Source organism: Molothrus aeneus, chromosome 2, assembly GCF_037042795.1.
Source record: "Molothrus aeneus isolate 106 chromosome 2, BPBGC_Maene_1.0, whole genome shotgun sequence".
NCBI lineage: Eukaryota > Metazoa > Chordata > Aves > Passeriformes > Icteridae > Molothrus > Molothrus aeneus.
Window position 1 is genome coordinate 21,862,874 of NC_089647.1, and position 21,354 is coordinate 21,884,227.

The window sequence follows — 21,354 nt, forward strand, 5'->3', positions numbered from 1 at the left end:
GCAAGGAAAGTTAGGCAGCAGACCTTGATACAGTAATGCAAAGAGCTCTTGTTTTCTAAAAGCGAGCTACAGGACATTCCATTTTCTTCTAGAAACCCTTCCATCCTATGATTCGTTTGGTTTTTTGAATTTCTCTGTCCTCTGCTTTCAGCTGTGGAAGTGCTATTGTCACTGAGAGCTCAGAAGCTCTCTGCAGGCAGCAGTCCTCTCAAAATCATTCCGTTAAATGCCTTCCCCCAGTTAGCTCCAGTCAGCTGAGAAAGGTTAATCAGGAGCTGTACCCTGCGCTGACTAGATGTTGTGATAGGGAGGGCAGCCTGCCCCAGAGAGTGACCAGGTTTGTACAACTAAGGCCTTGTGACCATTTGTATGCCCTTCTGACATTCAGAAGGGCAAGTGATGCTTGACCCTTTGTGACTTAAGTTTCTAAAGAAAGCATCTGTTTTTGAGTGAACTTGTTGCTTTATCCAGTTTTGTTTTCATCTGGGAAAAAAAGGAATCAGGAAAATGGCAGAAGTCAAAATGCAGGGCATGGTCTGGCCAGTTTAGAGCTATAGCTTTTCCCTATTCCTGTGCTACTTCTGTGACAGCAATACCCAGTACAACTGCCCTGTTGTGTGCATCTATATGTGATGTGCACCCACATAATGGATTATAAAAAGAAATATGATTGGTCAGGCACACCTCCAACATCAGAAGTGACCAATATTCCATTATAAAGGCTGACATGGTATCTTCACATTAAGATATTCCATAATCTTTCTGCTGCATCTTTAATATTTAGAAATCTAATCCAAATGACTAGAAACAATGACTATGTATGGTTGAAACCATGGCTATGCAAGCAGTTCCTGACACTGGTTTGAGTAAGGTAGAGTGGTGCTACAGCTCCAATGCCCTAAGACATCAATGAGAAGGGTGAAAATAAAAACATTTCTGAAAATGTGGCAGACAGAGACATGGTTTAGCAGATTAATTTAATCTCAAATACTTTTATAAACATTTAATCCAGATCACTTTTGTAGGCAAGGGTATGAGCAGAAAAGGTAAAAGAAAATTTGAATTTTGGAGTAAGAGTTTAATTAAAGCATTATTATAGAGAGCTAGTTACACCTCATGAAAAATATACTTGAATGAGATTTCTTTTTCTGATGAAAATAATGCATTTCAGATTTCTGTATTTCAGACAGTGCTAACCCTGGTTGGTATGTCTACTTAGCTCTCATTAACTTGGATTTATCAGTGAGGTGGGCAGGACCTAGAAGAACAGGGACCCCAACTGAAAGAATAAATAGCCATGCAGTAAGCTTTGTAGTTAAGAACTTAACATCGTATTGTATTGGAACAAGTTCTGCCATAGCCATAAGTCTTATTTTCATTCATAAAGTCAGCTAATTACAATGGTAATGCACTGTAGAAGGGATGCTGTCTTTTTAAACATGATGTTTTGAAAAGATTTTATTACTGTTGTTGTTATTATTAAAGAGCATGCCCCATGCTTCTTTCTTAAATTTTTCTTTTCTGGGAGAGACCCAAAATGTGTTTTTTTGTTTTTCTTCATAAGCATGATGAAAGCTCACTTTCCAATAAATATACTTTTTTTTTTCCTTCTTAGAAAAAGTAGTAAAAAGCACATTGATGGACAATTGTAGTGCCCATGGGCTGAGGCTGTGGGATTCTTGTGTTTGGTTTTAATACAAACAGCACCTGCTGATGGCCTTTGTTTATAAAGGTTTAAAAGTATAAAGGAGTCTTTATTGTTTAAAGCTTCAATGCTACTGGTTTGAATTGCTTCACTGTAAAGGCTTCTTCATTTTTGAGAAGGCAAATAACCAAAGTCCCTTGATTGAACAGCAGAAGAATGAGGCATGGATATCTAGGTGGCCTGGGAAGATTTTCTGCAACTGGCCACCTATTGCTTGGATAGCTATTGAAAGACAGACATGGGGGCACCCAGAGGCTAAGTCACTGTTCAGTATGGATATCCATGGTGGTAACTTCCATGGTGACGGTAGTCATCTTGGTAGCCTTCCTGGTAGCCCTGGTGGTAGCTGTGGTAGCCATACCCACCGTACTCATCATCGGGGCACTGCATGCCCAGTGACTGCTGGATTGTCATTTCCTGGCGCCGGAGCTGCATGGAATCAATCAGGTCATACACAATTGCCATAGACCACATGGGAGAAGGATACCAGGATTTGACATTGCCATCTTTCCCCACTAGAAGCATGGAGAAATATTCAGGGCTAATTTGGAAATAATTCCGAATGTCTTTCACTAAATTAGCCGGGATGTCTTCTCGGTCTACAGTTGAGCTTCCTAGAAAGTAATCACATAAAATCAGCATTAATGTTTTGTTCAGGAGATGATGATGATGATTTATAGGTAAAAAAATTAGCAACGGGAGATAAGATACAGCCCAAGAGTTGGCAATATAAGGTTCTTGTCATTTGCAAGTTCAGATCCATTTCCTGTATCTGAAATGAAATTACTCTCCTTTGTACTAAGGATGTATTTTTAACAGCTTTTTAAAGTTCTGTAAACTTTTTCTTATTCTCTAGCCTGAAGCTACTGTAGTGTGATACATCTTTTTGTTACCCAAAATCCATTAATTTCTTTGATGTCTTTTCAGCTTGGGTCACCAGATTATGTATTGCAGAAGACATATGTGGAAAACAGTAACAATGAAAGAAATTAAAATAATTGAAGTGTGATAGAAGAATTGCAGAATATAGAACCTCACTCTTGAACTGTCATGATATGTGCAGTATGGAATGTGGTAGATGTAATTTCCTCTTTAACGTATATGTTCTAGGGTAAATCTGGTGAACTTCGGGCTTTTAAGTGTGAAGTCTGTGTTGGGTAAATGAGTAGAAACTGTAAGACAGTAAGTAAACTAAGATCAGTGGGCACATATATACATAGTTGGCATGGCAACAGGACTCTTAACACAGTGGCACCTTGCCTTACAGACTTGAGGTCCTCTGAAAGAGGTCAGCAAGCAGGTGGTTAAGAGTGGCCTGGCTGATAAAGGCTATGTGAATTTTCAGAAGGCTCCCAAAGGTCCAATGATAGCATCGTTGAAGCAGAAGCAAGGTGGGAGTGAATGTCAGTGTTACTGCAGGGATGCATAGGGATTAAATGTTCTCCTTTTTTCCCACACAAGAAATAAGAGGAATCAAACAAAGGTATAGGGGCCAAATAAAAGGTACCTCTCTAGAAGCTCTCCCAGTAGAACACGTGCTAGAAGTCAACATCAATTCAAGGAGAGATTAGACAAAGATCTGTTGATCTTAACAAATAGGAACTATAAACAAGGTCATGAAGCCTCCAGTGAAAAATCAGTGGAGGCTGCAAGAGTGTTGGTGGAAGAAGTCTGACATCAGCTTCCTCTGTTTATTTTTTCCTCATACATGGACTTAATGTTCCTGTGCTGTAGAAGGACTAGAATGCTTTAATGCGCAGAATAAATAAGCTGCTTTCTGTCTTTGTTCCTCCACCGATGGAGGCAGTTGTTTGGATTAGGTAGCAGAGGAACCCATAGCATTTGACAATGCTTAAGGACTCTCTTAAGGATCTATCTGGAAGAGTATGCTGGGATGCAAGTGGAGTACTAAAGAGAGCTTATAAGGAAGATGGAGAAAGACTTTTTACCAGGGCCCAGAGAGAGAACAAGGGGTATTAATTTTACACAGAAACAGGGTAAATTTAGATTAGATATAAGGAAGAGGTTTTTTTAGGATACAGGTGGTGTGACCCAGGAGCAGGTTGCCCATATGGATGCTCTGTCTCTGGAAGTGTTCAAGGATAGGTTGGATGGGGTTTTGAGGAACCTGATGAAGTGAAAGATGTCTCAGCCCATGGCAGGGGGTTGGAACTAGATTATCTTTAAGAGGTCCTATTCACTCCAAGCCATTCTATGAATATAAATGAGGGATCCCTAGAGGAGAATCTGCTGAGTGTGTTTTCTATTAGCCCTGCAAACTCTTGAGCATGTAAACAGGCACAGACATTCCTGTCTTTGACAGCAAGACTGGCAGAAGAGCGTCCTGGGGAATAATTTCACAGGAAATCAAAATGTGAGGTGAACCTCAGATATTTATGCTTTTCTTTCCTGAAGAACCTATAAAATATTTACCCCAGAAACGTCAAGAAAGCTTTTTGTTTATTTTTGTGTCATCTTATTTCTTAAAAGAAACAAAACAGGAAAACAATCATACTCATTCCTCTAAAGGAATTAGAGCAAAGAAGTACTCAGCACCGTATAATGCCCTTCAGAGGTAGTACTGAAGAAACTGGAAACAGTCACTTACCATTAATTGGATACAACTCTAAGACACCTCCAATGTCTTCTCCAACTCCCAGCAATTTGAGGATTGTTATGTGGCGCAGACCTGTGGAGGAAATAAAGGTTTTGGTTCAGACCAGATCTTTGGTCAGATTTCAGTTTAATCAGCCAGGTCTGTGCTTGCTATATTAGGGCCCAGTCTCAGCCAGCCCTCCAGGAGAATTACTGATTTCTATGCAGTCCCTGCCAGTCACGTAATCTGTCTCAAACATAAGGATAAGCTGATGTGTTGAATAAATGTGATATCAGTTGCATACAGCTGTTCCAAGGACAGCAGCATGGTGATGTGGGTGGTGTGATTCTGTAGCATATGGATACAAGCATCAGAACCACCAGTAAATTGCAGAGGCCATTCTCCAACTCCAGGATCTTCCTACAGTGTTTTCTTGACTAGTAAAGCTTTTACTTATCATACACACAGCAAAAAATTATTTAGAGGCAACATAATCTATGCCAGTTAAACTCTGAATGACTACAGGGAATAGCTTATGACAGATACTCACTTCTTCCATTTGTTCTGCACAGAGGCTTGGACTGTTGCCTCTGCTTTGAAGAAAGACCTTAGGGACAGCAGGAACTGTTCATGTAACATGAGTCAGTACAATCTACAAAATCTTTGATGTAACTGCTTTTATAACTTGGAGGTAAGATGCTTGGAAACATACCACTTAGTTAAAAGTGCTTGGTTGATAAGTGCTTTAGAAGCTCACTGGATTATGTTCAAGGTACCAAAGGGTGGGGATACTCAACTGTTTTGACTAAATTTTATTCTTCAGAAAGCATTTTGCAGTGGCCCATGTTGCAGTTTACTTTGGTACTTTCCAAATGAGGTGATGCTGATGCTCTGAACATAAGCCAGGTGATTATGAGTTAACAATCATACTGTGCAGATCTCCCTTCTGGTGCAATTGAAATGCATTGAAATAGCACTTGTTCAAAGGGACCTGTTTTGTTCTGTTGAAGGAGTTGAGTCTAGACCCCATATGTTGTGTGCATTGCTAGGAACTTAAGGAGTAACTCTCTCTGCACTTTGTGGCATGAAGACAGAAGAGTACCTCTGGGTCTTGCCCTTAGTTGTCTCTGGGAGGAGCCCTTCTCTCTCCACTGACTATGTAGGTGGACCTTAAGTACCTAGTTATGGGTCTGTGAGGGCCTTTATTGGATTGAAATGGATTCCATCAATATTCTTACAGATTTGGCAATGAAGCAGTAAGGAAAAGAAAAAAAACCTTGGTGTCCATGCATTTCCCTGATGCCTGGCCCAGTTTGCAGTTGGATTTTAAAGGACCTGCCCTTACCAAAGCATTTTCCTTGTCTTGTTAAGTTGTGCAGTACAAAAAAGCCCCAAAACAACTATTAGTCTCCTGAAGTACAAGCCAGAAGAGAAGCTTTGGAGTGCTAGTATTTTCTGGTACATGAGTGTAATGTTTCCAAAATGATTCCAGGGAATCCTTTGTCTAGCTGTCTTAGCCACTAGTGTGTACTACCTGCTTAACATAATCTTCCATTTGGATCTGGAGGAAGGTTTTCAGTTGTCAGACTCTTCAGACTGTCCAGGTTCAAACTTGAGCAAAGGAATCGTGGTGATATCACCAGGAAGGATGCGGTTTGGGGGAGCTAGAATATAATTCCTTCTGACTCACCAAAATTGCAGGCTTGTCCACTGAGAGCAGCAAGCTGCTGGGAATAAGCCCAATCTTCATCACTGGGAGCAGAGATCACCACCAGGCGCCTTCTCCATCGGAACCTGAAAAGAGAGTGTTGCCAGGCATGGTCATGACATGCGACTCAAGTCCTCTCAGTGTTTCTGTTTTCTGTAGGCTGATATATGTCAAATCTCTCACAACTTCTAAGTAACAGCTGGATGGGAAATCTTCCCAGTTCTGTCAATCACTGGGAGAGGATAAAGTTTTGTTTGAATTTTACAGCTTGTTTTGAACTTTACAGCTCCAAAACTTTCAAAGAAACACCTGCAGTGCTGCTGCTTCACCAAACAAACACTGCAAAGTTTATGATCTTTGCTCAAAGCCCTTCAGTAGTTCCAGCAGTACTGAGAAGTGTATATTCAAGAGAGAAGGATTCCTGTGGAATTCCTCACTAGGCATTTAGCTTTTACGTCATTCACCACTGCTGGAACTGCACAGTTATTTTGCAGTCCAAGAGCTGTCTGAGAATTAGGGTGGATCTTCATTTCAGACATAACTCATACTTCTGTGTAAATAATCACTGACCTCTTTTTTCTTTCCTGCACCACATTTGCTCAAAATACCTTCAACATGGCTCTAAATCTGAGCTTGTTTGTAAGTGTGTGGTTGTGTCAGCCCATGGCTGTATAGGGCATGCATGGGGCAGTAAGATAGATCTTGGAATCTTTCTTTAATAGGGACTGCACCATCTACCCAAGATTTTGCATAAGGATCTCCTTTCTTTCCTGTCAAGGAAAGTCAGTGCCATAGGGACACTTGAAATTTTTAAAAATTCTAACTCTAGAGGTTTTTAATATTCTCTCAACAACTTGTTTTTTAAATATAGATACTTCTTCACTTAACCTAAATAAATCAGATTTATAGGAATTTGCAAAGCTGCAGAGTTATTTTTACAGCAGGAAATGATCTTTTAAATGGATGCAGATGTTACTCTGTCATAATAATAGCCTGCTTTTTTGCTGTACCATGTGAAGATCTCAAAATGAAGGCTAATGCAAAGAGTCAATTCTGCTTCACTTAAGAGAAGCTGAAGATAAGGTGGGACTTGCTCAAAATCAGAGAAGAAGTTGTTAGAAGAGCAGTGTATGCTGATGTCTCTGGTTGTTGATCGATACTGGTGTTTTTTTACAACTATAAAAGTAAATCCTTGAAAAGCAAACCTCCTCAATTTTCATCTTTCTCAGGAGGAACAGCAAAGAAACATGAATGTGCATGTACAGTTAAGTGAATAGGAATGAGAAGTATTAAGGATCATATATGTGATGTGAAGAAAAGGAGGGAAATTTTGTGTCATTGTTCTGCAAATGGTGAACAAAATAATATTTGTGCTATTTTGTATAGAAAAGCCCCTGGTTACCTATGAACAATGAGTGAGAATGTGGCCATTGGATCATATTTTGCCTAGGGAAAACCTGCAAGTCACTTTAAGATACTTTTATATTTCTTTTTGGTTCTGTGGTTTTTTTTAAAATATCTCGTTTGGAGTTTCATGGTTACACAGAGCTGAAAAGTGTTGAAAGCTATTCAAGCTGTTTATTCCCCTACCCCAGGAGCACTTGGTGTGCTCATCTGGGACTACATCTTAGAAATGAATTCAGTTGGTCCTGCACAGCTGTTAGTTCACTAACACTAATGTACAGATTTCTGCTTTATTTCTGACATCAGAAGTCATGGACCAATACTCCTGACAAATCTGCCAGACCCATCCCATGGTGGATCCTTTCTTCCTCCTCCACCTGTTTTGCATCCTGTTCTCATGTGTGAGCCTGGAGAGCAGCACAGCCAGTGTCTAGATCTAAGAGGGAGACTCGTCCCCAAACTTAAGGTTTTCCTCCTTCTAATAATATGCATGACTAATACTGGCAAAGACCAACTGTTACCTCAAGCAGGATAAGAAAGAAGTCAGAGAGAATTAATTATTGATTTGAACTACGTGGGAGGGATTAGAATGGAATTAATGAGATTGGGATGGTTGATGATCAAAACACATAAACATTGTGCTTCATAAATTCAAAACATTGAGCTAACATCTGTGAATTAATCCTTATTTGCTTTTCTAATGCAAATCAGTTTTATTATCTCCATGTCATGATGGGGAAACTGATTGAAAATCAGTGTCCAAGGAAGATGTAGTTTGTCAGGAAGCATGCTTCCTGTCTTTCAGCGTTCTATACAAGACTACATTCAGCTCTGGCTGCATCTCTGTATTTGTTTAACATTGGAAATACTGAGAAATCTATATTTTAAAATCCCAGAAATAGTTACATGAGTATTTTTTCTGGTAATAATAATTAGTAGATAATTAGTAGAACTAGCAGCAAATAAGAACAGAAGGCAATACCTGGATAAGAAGCTCTCAAGGGATTGCTTCTTATCTTCTTTGCAGACAATGCCCTCTTTTTTCTGTCTTTCCATGTCTTTAATTCGTGATTGGAAGGTGTCAATCAAATCAAATACAGACTTCATTGCTATGGGTACTTCATAGTATTGCTGTTAAGAAAAAAAAACCAAGACAGGTGGGTATGAAGATGCTCATATTAGCAGCCTTTCTGCATGTATCACAGCACTGTAGGATATTTGGAGATACAAGTATTCTAATTTGAACACAGGCAACAGGGCCTAAAACAGATCAGAAACTAGGGAAATATAATTGTTTTTGCAGTCAGACTGCCCTTTGGAAGAGTTATATTTTCAGTATTTGTCTAAAGTGATAAAGCCAGGACATTGCAGTTGTTATATCCTTTTGTACGACCATTCAGCTAGAGGATTGTTCCTATGTAATGTGCTGTCATCCTGTTGAGCAGCCAAACTGTGTGTTTTAGAATGCCAGGTACCACATTAGAACCCTGTCAGGTGTGAGGAGGTTCTGTACCTCATCATTCCAGCAGAAATACACAATTCCTGAGATCCCCTAAGTGCAGAAAATGAAGATAGCGACCTAAGTTCTGAAAATTTTGCTTACTGTTTGTTCTTTTGCTTGTCCTTGAGCAATAACCAGGTCCTGCATCAGTATCTATGTGCCTCACAGGCAAGTGAAGTGTAATTTCCTAAATTTTTCAATTGTTTTTTCATATGTTTCCAATGCATTTTCTTTCAAAAGAGCTGAGTTCAAAGAGTTGAAACCCTCACCTTGACCTTCATGTCAGTGTCTGTCAACACCATGAAGAAATCATTGTAGGTCATCCCATACTCTTTCCTCAACTCACTGATGAGCTGCTGGTCCACAAGATCTTCATCTTCTATCACTTTCATGGGCTTTTCATTATCTTAATGTGAGGCAAAGGAGAAATAAAAATAGTAATGGAATCACACAGCACTCTGCCTTTAATTTTGCCTTAAAAGAAAAGCGAGAATTCATTTCTCAGAAGCTCTCTTCCTGCTGCATATTCAGTGTATTATAAACCATGTGTGTGAACTTCTCATTCATATGACTTTTAACTGTCTAGTTTTCCATCCCAATAGTCTTTGAAAATCAGACGATCCTAGGACTCATGCACTTCAATATTTATCATTTGTACATTCTTTTGAGAAATCTTGCTTTTTCCTGGAAAGATCTTTGAGATTTTTTCAATATGCTCATACACGTATATGCATGTACTAATCATTTCATGAGCTCCTGAAATGTAGCCACTTCTGTAATTGAAAATAAAAATTCTTGCCATGTGCACCATGTGCAAATGAAACAGCATAGGTGTTTTGGGTCAGTAAAATATAGCTAGAACAGCTTGAGGTAGGCCAGGACAGTAGAGTTAACCTTACCAGTCTTAAAAATTTACATGCAGTGACTATAAGAAACCAGAAACTGTTCAGCATGTCTTGAATGCTGCAGTGCTGGCAGCATACCTCTCGAGATATCCCACTTTGGCACTCCTTCCTCCTTCTGCTTGCTGATTCTAGCAGCCCGATAAGCAAAAAATTAGTTTTGATTATGACTTGTACCTACTCAGTGGTCTACTCTAAGAAAACATTCTGAAACAATGAGGAAAAGATTTCTGAAGACAGAGATTTGAAGACAAGCCTGTGGAGCTACTAAGGTCCCTTACATCCTGTGCAACCAGGGTGCATTGCAGTGAAGTCCTGAAAGTCTCCGTGTCATCAGCACAGCTTCAGCTGTAGCATCCAGCACAGCTCTATACAACTGCAACAGTGCTGAAACAAGCCTCCATAATTGTAAGCCTGGAAAGCTAAGGGCAGGCTAAACCACACACCAAGTGAAATGTTACCTCTGCTACTACTAGCTACTAGCACCAAGAGCTTGCAAACCTGTCTATGCCCTGTGACACCACTGTGAAGATTATATTCATCTCCTCACTTAGAAATCTCAGCCATGGCTTAAGTAACCTGCCTGAAGTCAGAGACACAGCAGGTCATCAAGAGATGGAATCCAGAGGTACAACTTTTCAGTCCCTTGGTCCATAATTATTTGTCAGCAAATAGAGATGTGATTAATTGATCCACAGCAACAAGAAAGATTTTAGTCATTATACAGCAAAGCATTTAAAATAGTTTTCTAAACATACAGGGTTTTTAAGGAGCATACTGATCTGATTCAAATTTTGCAGTAGATCCATCCTGTGTATAGACTGAATGAAATTTCTGAATTAAAATTTTGGGAAAATGTCTGAATTAGAATCTGATCTTGAGATTTCACATCTTGAGCCCACTGCTTAAAAAAAAACCCCAAGCCAGAAAATATTAAAATTTGGTTATACTTATCATGCTATATATCTAATTTATATGAGTTTTCATTGTTATATGTACCTCAGTTCAAAGTTTTATGAAGAATTAACAAGCAATGCTATTAGCTTTTCATTGGATGGATTGCAAGATGCGCTAATTGGTTATCCACTTCATAAATATATCTAAATGTGCTAGATTTATGTATTACTAATGGGAAGTATGACCATTAAAAGATAGACTAAAAGTTCATGTTTAAAAGCAAAGACTATCTCATTGGCCTAGATGGAGATGGAAAAATGCAAAAGTTGTTATTGTGAAATGTGATGGAAAACAGCTAAGGTACAGGAGTAACTTAGATCAACTGACCTATGGCACCTTTCTGCTTTAAACTCTAGGTACCAATATGAAGTTTATTAGCTCTTTAGAATTTTCTTTTTAGGTGATTTTCTTTCAAAACTTACAATGAGAAGAAGAATATTAAATTACAGAGTGATACACAAAATTCTGTATCAAGGAAAAAATAATACCACAAAGGCTGACCTGTCTTTCAAACTTGGAAATTATTTCTGTAGAGAAAAAGGAAGTTAATCTAATTGCTTCTTTCCTTCCAAGTCACTGCTTGTCCCTGACACCCTCCTCATAGAGGACATCTGGGATTTGCATGAAGATCCACCAGAGCTGAGACCATGCTGCTACCTGCAAAGTCCTTACTCTCTTTGCTTTTTCTCTGAAAGAATGGAGAAACATTTCTCCATACATCTTTGGCAGCTAGACAGCCTGGGAAGATGATTTATCTCTAGAAATAATTCCAACGAGGTTACAAAGAAGGCCAGCAGGTTGTTTTAGCAGTGCAGTGGCCTGATAGATTAGATGCTTGCTTTGATTGTAGGATTGGTAGCCAGGGGCTGATGTTTAGTTGATTAAAGCCCTGTTTCTCACGGGGAAAAGAAAGCACATTTGCTACCTTGGTCTGAAGAGAGGACCTCTGCAGTGACACTCAGCTTTTGTGTCATTCCAGTGGGAAAGTGAGAAATATTCTCTGGTATCAGTGTGAGCTAATCTCAACCAGTGTCACTGAGGTTCTTTCATTGACCACCATGTGTTTGAAATTTCAAGTGAAAAGTCTTTTCTGTTGACTTTTCTGTTATTGTCTTTTGTATTTCAGTCCCAAGATGCAGCACTCCTAGTAGACCTCATCATGCTGGGTGCTCAAGCTTCTCACTACAGAAACATACTGCGTACAAAATGTTTCTTAGGAGCTTTTGCTGCCTCTGATGCTCACACAGAATGAGCCTTGAAGAGGCCATACAAACAGGAAGGGTGGAGGAGAAAGGGAGGTAGGACAGAAAGATATTTGTATTATTTATTCGTATTGCATTTATTGCTATAAAGCTCAGGATTTGGTGTTTTGGACAAAATTGTAAGGTGAACTTCATGTAAGGTTTAACCTATACCCTTCTAAATCTCCTGTTTTTCTTCAACAATTTAATTCTTCATATGAGAACTCAGCTGTTATATACTCTTATGTGGTTTGGGGAAAGTTTGGATGTAGGTTAAGTTTGGAACAGGCTGAAAGAATATGGTCTATGTCAGAGTGAATGTCTGAATATTAGCCAGACTAGAGCTAACTATAATCCTAAACAGTCCACTGACAGGCAGAGTGATCTAGGTACACAAAACATGACCTTGAGTAACCTTGGCCTGATGTGGAAGATCCTGCACTGCTCCAGATTTGTCAAGGAGGTGCACAAATAGACAGTCTGGCAGGATTTGTGACTCACTGTCACTCAGTGACACAAGGCTAGATCCTTTTCCTCTAAGAGTAGCAGAGGCACAGCTGGAGGCCAGACATAAATCTGTGATCTTCTGGCCATTTATGTGCCAGACCTGAAACACACTGCAGCTGGTCAGGTCCTGAGCTTTCTGTTCCATCACACATTTTTTCCCAAAGTTTGGTAAAACCAGATGAACTTTGAGGGGAAAGATGTGGTGGACTTGTAAGCAAAATTAGAGGCTTTTATTCTATTTGGAGTATAGAATTGTAGAATATTTGTATTTCTTTGGCTTCATCCAGCAAAGCACTCACAGTGGTGTTAACCTTTAGATTCAGACAGAAATGAGATGATTCAATGATTCAAGAGATACCTAAGCTTAAGTGCTTTGCTGGACTGCAACCTGAAGTCTTTGTCCAGCCGCTGTTGTTACAAAAGGACAGGTTTTCACTGGTTTGATGGGTACTTCCCCAGGACATGAACACTGACAGCAGTTGTTTCAAAGCTACCTAAGAGAGATGCATGCCCAGTGTCACCTGTCTACATGGAAAATCTGAATGTGAAGAAAGTGGCACTAAATATGTCTAGATGAACTACTTTTCAGGTCCTGCATAATCTTAGATTTTGACCCTGGGGGTCAAAAGCTGGGGTGATTTTTCCCATTGCTGTCTGTATTGTGCCCATGAGATGGAAAGAAAGTATTAAAAGAAAAAAACCTAGCTGGAAGTGGTCAATTTTCATGCTGCTGTTGTTCATGGTGCCGAAAATTGTGATGACTGAGATCTTCCTGGTTGCCATCTTGCAGAAGCTCTCCAGATACTCGTCTCGCTGCTGTACGTACATGGTGTTATCCGCCTTGGGGGTTGTGATCAGCTGGTTGGTGGCAGAGACAAAAGAGTTTGTTTAGTATAAGGAATGAAGCAGGTGATTATTTTGCTGAGGGAGAACCAGTGGCTGTCTGCAAAGTGGGCTTTCTTTCCCATAAAGCTGTTATTTATTTCTGTTTGGAGTGTACCCTCATGCCCAGGCCTGACCCAAGGACATTCAGTCAGCTACAGGAAAACTTTCGGAAGCAGGTACAGCTGGTTGCACCAGCTCCTCTGCTGCTTCTACCACAATGCTGGTAGAGGAAATATCATGATATTTTACAAAAAGCCACATACTCTCCTTTTATCCCTTGCTCTGCTAGGCCCACCAAGTCTCCCTCACAGCCTTCAGTGGTGCTCTGACTCACTCACAGGGCAGCTGCTCTGCCCTCATCCCACAGTCCAGGCAGGGCTCCCGTGCCTATTTTGACTGCCAAGGGGTGAGTACAATTAGGGCTACATGAGTACTCATGTAATTGATGGTCATCTAGGAAGACCTTGAGTTCTTGCTAAGGCCACTGTGACTTCATCTGAAAATAACTGCTTTTCCTTTTATTTGTTCTAAGCTACTTTGATGTCTCCTGGGACTTACACTTGCACAAAGGCACAGCTGTGGGCAAAAAGGAAGACGAACAATTACAACAACAGAAGTATAAAAAGCTCTACATTCTACAGTACTTACTTCAAAGCCTTCTAAGGATTGCAAAGATTTAATTTTTAAAAACTTTAGAGCATACAACTCAGATCCTTCATCAGTGACCGAAATGAAAATATTCCATGGAAGGGGTGTCCATAACAACATTCAGTGATCCTACGCAGTATTTCCAGCAGAAGATTCCTAGGAATAATGCAACTCTAGCAATGTAATCGTTCTAACTGGCAGCAGTGAACTGCAATCAAACACCTGCCACTGATCCCCCAAATACAAAGGGAGCTGGAATATAGACTCAAGTTTTATGATTTAAGGTCACAAATAATCACCAAAATCCTTCAATTATAAATTTATGCTTTAACGTGTAACAGGAGCAATAATTTTCTGGCTGCCTTCTGAAGTTTGTTGGGCCTGAAGGCTAATTTTTACTGTACACTCATTACAAATCTAGTTCATCATTGTAAAAACATTTCTAGGCTTATAAAATCTACCTCTCATTTATGCAAAGACCCCTGGCATGACTACAGCTTTGGGACATGAAGGTGAATGAGAGTGACAGACAGAAAGAGGATTTTGTTTCAGGGTTACAGCATGTAAAACATTGCTTTTAAAATGCTTATTAAAAAGCTTCAAATAAAAAAAAAAAGATTATGAGAAGGGCTTGAGGACTGAGATGAAAAACAGATCATTGTTTTATATTATCATCTCCTACTTTTGGAGGTCATAAGCTGGAATGCAGAGTCAAGCCTGAATCTGATCTGCTTCATCAAACCTTGTAGAACAAAGCAAATTTCCAACCAAAGTTTTGTGCCAGGTCTGTTTAACCCAGGCTGTATGTGCACTGTCTCTATCAACAGAATCACAGGATGGTTTGGGTGAGAAGGGACCTTCAAGATTATCTTGTTCCAACCCTTCTGCCATGGGCAGGGACACCTTCCACTAGACCAACTTGCTCAAAGCCCCATCCAGCCTGGCCTTGGACACTTACAGGGATAGAGCATCCACAACTATCACTCTCTGTCTTTTTTATAAGCTCTCTTTAGGTACTGGAAGGCTCCTATAAGGTCTCCCTGGAGCTTTTTCTTCTCCAGGGTGAACAACCCCCACTCTTTCACCCTGTTTCCAAAGGAGAGGTGCTCCAGTCATCTGGTTATCTTCCCATTCCTCATTTGCATGTGTGCATATGTGTGTGTGTGTGTGTGTGTGTGAATATGTGTATATGTGCATGTGGGTATATATGGAGTGTTACAAAAAAACTGTCAGCTTGCATTTCGTCACCACAGAGAAATAAACAAAAAACCCAAACTCACAAGGCCAAAATTTCTAAACATTTGTAAGACTGCAACAAAACCTCCACCATAGAGAGGTGAGGCTGTTGGACTAAAAACCCATACAGGATTTTCAATTTCTGCACTTGGGACCTATATTTGTCATTAATTGAACTTAACCCAGAATAGATTTCAAAGTCCCAGATGTTTGAAATTCACACTGAAATCTGAAATTGTTAATGACGTAGAGCTTAAAACCCCATGTCCTCTTAAAAGATGTTTGGAAAAGCACTGAAACAATGTCCTTGGAAGCCAGTCTGAAAGACAAAAGTACAGCAAAGCAATGGGGATCAACTTGGGTAGAGCTGCTTCTGCAGAAATGTGGGCTAATTTTCTAGAGAGGGAGTTTAAAGACTCATGAATTTCAGAGTTAATTCTAAGGACTGTTCCCCTAAGGGAACTGAAGAGTTTGATTGGAAGGAATGCAAATAGGCACGCATGGGGATTCAAAGAAACTTGAGAAGTTCTTTATTTTCCACATGGCAATGAGAAAATAGAGTTCAGCCGTTGTTTTTACTAATAACCAAACCAAACCTATTCTTCAGGGAGCTTCAGAGTAAGCAGGTTGAGGATGTTATTAGATTCAGGAAAAGTGAGGTGCAGCATGGCATAATCATTTGTCTTCAGTGAGTTCTAGCCTGATAACCTGAGATTGTGCAACTCTTTTCTCAGATATCCAGCTGTGAGGTGGCCCAGTATCAGAAGGTTCACATTTCAGACAATCCTTTAAGTTGCCAGGACTGTGGTGGTCTGACATCTGTGAGATTTACTTTTGGCTCTTTTATTTTCAACTTTGTTTATATTTGTCCTGATACCTATATTCTTGGGAACCACAACACTGAGATCAAATTTCAAGGATCCCAACTTCTACAGAGAGAAACTTCTATAGTTTCTCTCTCTGAGCTTTTGTTTTGGCTAAATATTAGTTAACAAGTAACTAATAGGCATTATTTGTAAAATTTGGTCAAGTTGAATTTTTTCAAATATATGGCTTTTTTCAACTTCTAGTGCTAGCTCTGCACATTCCCTACACCTTGAAGAATGGGGATGGGGAGAAGAAAGTTGCCTTGTTTTCAGGCCCATGAATCATCAGCAGAATGATTCATTACATTCCAACGGTTGAAATCTTAACTTGGCATCTTAGCTTGGCACCTCAGCTATTTGTACTGGAACTTGGAGCATGAAAATCAAAGGCATTTGTGACAATGATTATTGGACAAGAACTGTGAAACAGACCAGCTTGTAGCAGGATAATTGCAAGAAACCAGCTCCCACAATAACATTTTTAAATAAATGTTTTCCAAAGTGTACCCTTCAGGATTTGTGTCATCTGCCAGAAAAAACATTTGTACTACGACTAAAACTGTTTCCTGTCCCAGGTGAAGTGGTTTTTATAAGTAGTTGGAAAAACATACAGTGCTATAAAACCTGGGGACAAGTAACTCCAGACCATGCTGAAGTTCTCAGGCTTGAAAACTTACTGGAATGTTTCAGTTTAATACAAACAGCAGGAGAAAAACCCTAACCAAAATAAAGTTTGCACAGGATCTCTGAAGATGTCTAGGAGATCTGAATGCCAAATTCCCATCAGATCGTAATCCCAAATTCCCCATCCCTCCGGGCACCTGATCACATGCCTTTGTGCATATCCTCAGTCAGATGTACACTAGTATTGCCAAGCCACATGGCTTGCTTCCAGCTTTGGGACACCAGCACCAATACAAAGCAGGTGTGCCAGCTGGCAGGACATACAGAGCACTGAAACGTGGTAACTATGGCAAGTACCCCAAGGTGATGAATGGATGTAATCCACACTGGAACCTCATTTTATTGATCTTAATGATACTGATCCTGACACCTACATATCCACTGGAAGCAAGATAATCTGTTGGCTATATGGTGGCTCATGGAAGTGGCTGGGAACAGATTTTATCCTAATCTCTGGGTTCTGAGATTCTGATTCTTATACTGCATGTAAGATTTCCAATAGAAGGCTTTTGAGAACAATAATTTAGGTCTACAAATTTTACCTCTTAAGACAAAAGCACCAGAAAAGAGTAATAGAAACCCACTATAAGCTTATAGTTCCACATACTCCTACTACGAGGGAGATAAGACTTTATTTAGGTAATAAAATTCAGATTAATGAATTACTTACAATCAGTCTCCTCTTGCCTTCAAAATATTCCAGGAGGTTAGTTGCTGATTTCCTGGGAGGCTGTAGGAAAGTCTTCTTGTTGGACTTGGGGAAATCCTCATTCTCAGTCCTGCTTCCTTTCTTCTTCTTACTGCGGTCTTTGTCCTGCTTGCTCTTTTTTTCAGCTTTGACCTTCTTGGACTGCTTCTCACTCTTCTGCTGCTTGTCAGGTCTGTCCTTCTTCTTCTTCTTCTCAGGTTTATCCATTCGGTCATGCTTCTTTGATTCTTTTCCTTTCTTTTGGGGAATATTTCCTGCTGCAAACTGTTCCTCTAAATGGGAACTAGCAGGCTTGCTCGGGTCATATTTATCTTCATACTCATTACTGAGTATCTTTTCTTGAGTCTTCTTTTTTGGTGGTTTAGTCTTAGTTGGTTTGTGTTGCCCAGGTGTGACATTCAGGTCCCTGTGGTTAAAGTCCTTTCTATCAGTTCTATTATCTTTAAATCTACCCACACTTGCCTTTGTATAGTGCACTGAGGGAGGTGTTGGGAGTTCTGTGAAGCTGTCGTAGCGGGGAGCCTTGTTTGGCTTCCGTGTGGCTGCCAGTTGTTTCTCTTGGGGGCCACGCTGACGGTCCCTGCGGTTTGTTTTCCACACAGGAGAGTAGAAGTGCTCAGAGGCTGTGACTCGTGGTGTGGTGGCATCTGGGGCTACTGGCAGCCTGTGGTACTCTGTGGTGGAATGTGACTTCATGGTCCAGGTCCTCTGTGTGCTGGGGAGGGGTGTAGTTGTTGTTGTAGACCAGCTGGCTGTTGTCACTGCGTGGGTGGTAGCACGAGTAGTTGTGGTGGTGGGAGGGAGGGTAGTGGTCTTTACTGTGGGCAGGGGAGTGGCCACTGTGGTTGTCATTGGTTTCCTCACTGTTTTGGTCCTTGTTGGCTGATTATTGGTCTTCCTCGGATCCTCCTTCCTTGCTGACACCTGGACATGTTCACTGCCAGGGGTAGGCTTCATGGTGCCCCCATTATTGCCTTCCTCAACCACTTGCCCCTCCACCCCAGCTGCTTTGCATGTCTGGATGAAACCCTTCTGCCTTATCTTCTCAATTTTTCTGATGGGGTTCTGATCAATGACTTCATACATGGCCTCTAGCCTGACTGGATATGGATACCTTTCCTCCACTTGCAAGGTTTTCTTCAACAGTACCATGCCAAATTTCCCTTTCTCCAGTTTCAGAAAGCTCATGAGCTTAGGGATGAGGGCAGGATCCAGTGGCTGTTCCAGGATTTTTCCTTCATTGGTTATCCTTCTAACTTTTCCCCCTTCTTCCCCTTCTTCATGGAATAACACAATCTGCTGGATGTGCCTCTCAGCCAATTCACAGTAAACATCATTTTTCAGCAGGCTCATCATGAGCCGATAGTAGCCCTCAGAGGCATGGGGGGCAGAAATGACCCACACCCGATTTTTCCCTGCAAAGCTGGCCAGGACATTGGGAGAACTTGACCCTGAGGGGAAACGTACCCCTCGTGACTGGGTGGTAGAGGATATCCCTTCATCCTTAATCATCTCAGACTTGGGGTATTTGGCGGCAGCTGTGAGTTTCTGTACCAATCTCACTCTGGTCCCTGTGCCCCTGGCCTGGGAGCGTGCTTCCCCTTGCAGGAGATTGGTGGGTGGCTTTGGAGGCACTGAAGAATCCCTCTTGGTAACAGGGTGTCGAGGATTTGGGCTTGAATTCTTCAGGTATGCTCCAGACCCTCTCAGAAGGCTGCTTGAAGCCCTGTAAGCCAGGGGCACTTTCCTAACTCCATGGCTCCCCCTTTCCACTAGCCTCTCTGTCTTCTCAGAGCCACACACTAACCATGCTGCCCACAGCAGGGCTAAGCTGAGAGCTGGCCTCCAGTTCATTGTGCAATCTGTGTTGGGGGGGGGGAAGGAGAAAAATTAGATGTTAACAGTATGATGATGTCTTGCACAAGTGATTAAAACTGCAAAGCACAGGCTGGTTATTTAGTGTGATTTATAAGTGCTTGATTACACCTCAGTCCTGTCCTAGTGGCTTTGTAAGTTTTACAGGTTTTTTGGGGAAAAACACAGAATGGATCTCTTTAGGAAAAAATGAGATCATCCTTCTGTAACACGATACTGTCTATCTAAAACGACACTGGGATCTGCATCCTTCTCTCTCTCTCACTCTCCCTGTTCCTCTCACACTCTCAGTGTACACACATGCAAAGACACAGAGAGGAAGGGTCCCGTACAGAGAGCAGAAAGACAAGAATTTGACTTGAAACTTACACTCTCAGGGAAGTTCCCCTGCCAGAGACGAGTTCTCACGTCGTTTTCCTTTAAAAGGAGACCAATGCCATACAGCTTTACTGTTGTTCAGTGATTTATCTTTGCGCAGCCCAACAGGTCGCAGAGCCTGTTGTGTGTCTTTTAACTTTCTTCTTCACCTTCTTGACAGGCGGGATGAGGTTAGCGGAAATTTCCTTTGTGATCTCTGCTTCTCCATTTACCTGCAGGTCTGTATTTTTGCTGTACCGGTTACCCACACGGGCAGGGACTTCATTTAAGAAAAGAGAACTTCTGGTTGCTCCGAGTCCCTCGCTTTTAAACTTCCCAAACCTCCTTCCCACTCCTTGCTTCCTCAGTCCCGTTTAGCTCCTTTGTTTCCAGAGAAGAAAGCACCAGCACTAATATATTTTCCAGGCTGAAGGAAAACACAGGAATGTGATGCTGAAAAAAACCAACAACGGACGCTTCCCTTTCCCTTTTCTCCACGCTTTGACAAAAGCAAATTGTAAAACACTCGTCTTTTTTTCTTCTTGGCTGGCAGCGGTCCCAGGAATGTCAGAGCAACCCCAGCCCTGCTCTAAACCAGCCTCGGACAACGGTGGCCACTGGAAATGAGGGAAACTTCACTCAGGGTTTAACAGCTCAGCAGAACCCGCCTCCTCCCCACTCTGACACAGGGAGGGAGGAGGAGGAAGGCTCTGGGGGTTGAAACACTGCACAGCATCACAGAGCACTTCAGAGAGGGTGACTCCAGCCTTAACTCTTTCCTTCACGCATCCCAGCTCTCTGCTGTTCGCCGACCTCAGCTTTTTCTTTCCTCCCACCAAATGGACACTGTCTGGATAAAAAGGTATGTTTCTCCATCAGTTTCAATAACAACTCTGGTGTTTACAAATTATTATTTTAAATCTCATTATTTCTGCCTTGTCTTTCCCCTTTCCTTGTTTATATTGCTTTCTGGGAGTTTCTCAGTGAAATCCAATTTTTCTTCACTTTCCAACCAGTTTCTCTTTCAGGTCCTCATGTATGTCAGTATATTCTTTCCTCAAACATCATATGGGCATGACTGTTTGCTAATTTGTAGTTTTTAAAGAGACCAGGTTGTTTACTATTGTGCTAAAATTAGACTAATATCTATTTCCTATGAATGTGCACAAGCAGTGGAAAAAAAAGAGAAAAGGTACAAAAATACCTACAGAGACAAGGGTAAAGGCAGGGTCATGTCCTTTGCTCTCCCTTCATGGTCTAAATGACACCATTCTATTGAGCTGACATAAACTGGCACAGTTTTGCTGGCAACACCTGGTCTTTAGCTGATTCACGCTGGCTTCAGTGTGCTGAGCATCCTCAGTGTAAAACACCAGTTAATTGTAGTTGATGGGTGACACCTAAAAATATCCAAGACCTTAATACTACTTTAACTGTTTTCCAAGATTTTGCTTATTGATAGGGATGCTGTTACATGTCTGTGATAACACACTGGATTTGATCTCAGTTATACTGTCTGGAGGTGAAGGTGCACCTTCTACTTTCCTTGAAATTAATGTTTCAAAGAAAAAAA

General features: G+C 41.0%; 1 protein-coding gene across 1 annotated transcript; it reads right to left on the reverse strand.

Annotated features, from left to right (window-relative positions):
* Positions 1–958: 958 nt before the first annotated feature.
* CCDC80 (coiled-coil domain containing 80) lies at positions 959–20,363 on the reverse strand. The gene is made up of 8 exons (XM_066569047.1): positions 19,794–20,363; positions 17,511–19,411; positions 13,223–13,379; positions 9,184–9,320; positions 8,396–8,544; positions 5,992–6,095; positions 4,314–4,394; positions 959–2,319 (listed from the first exon to the last, which is right to left on the reverse strand). Exons 2-8 carry the CDS (start codon positions 19,401–19,403, stop codon positions 1,973–1,975), a joined length of 2,868 nt encoding a protein of 955 aa, XP_066425144.1. The 5' UTR covers positions 19,404–19,411; positions 19,794–20,363; the 3' UTR covers positions 959–1,972.
* Positions 20,364–21,354: the final 991 nt, after the last annotated feature.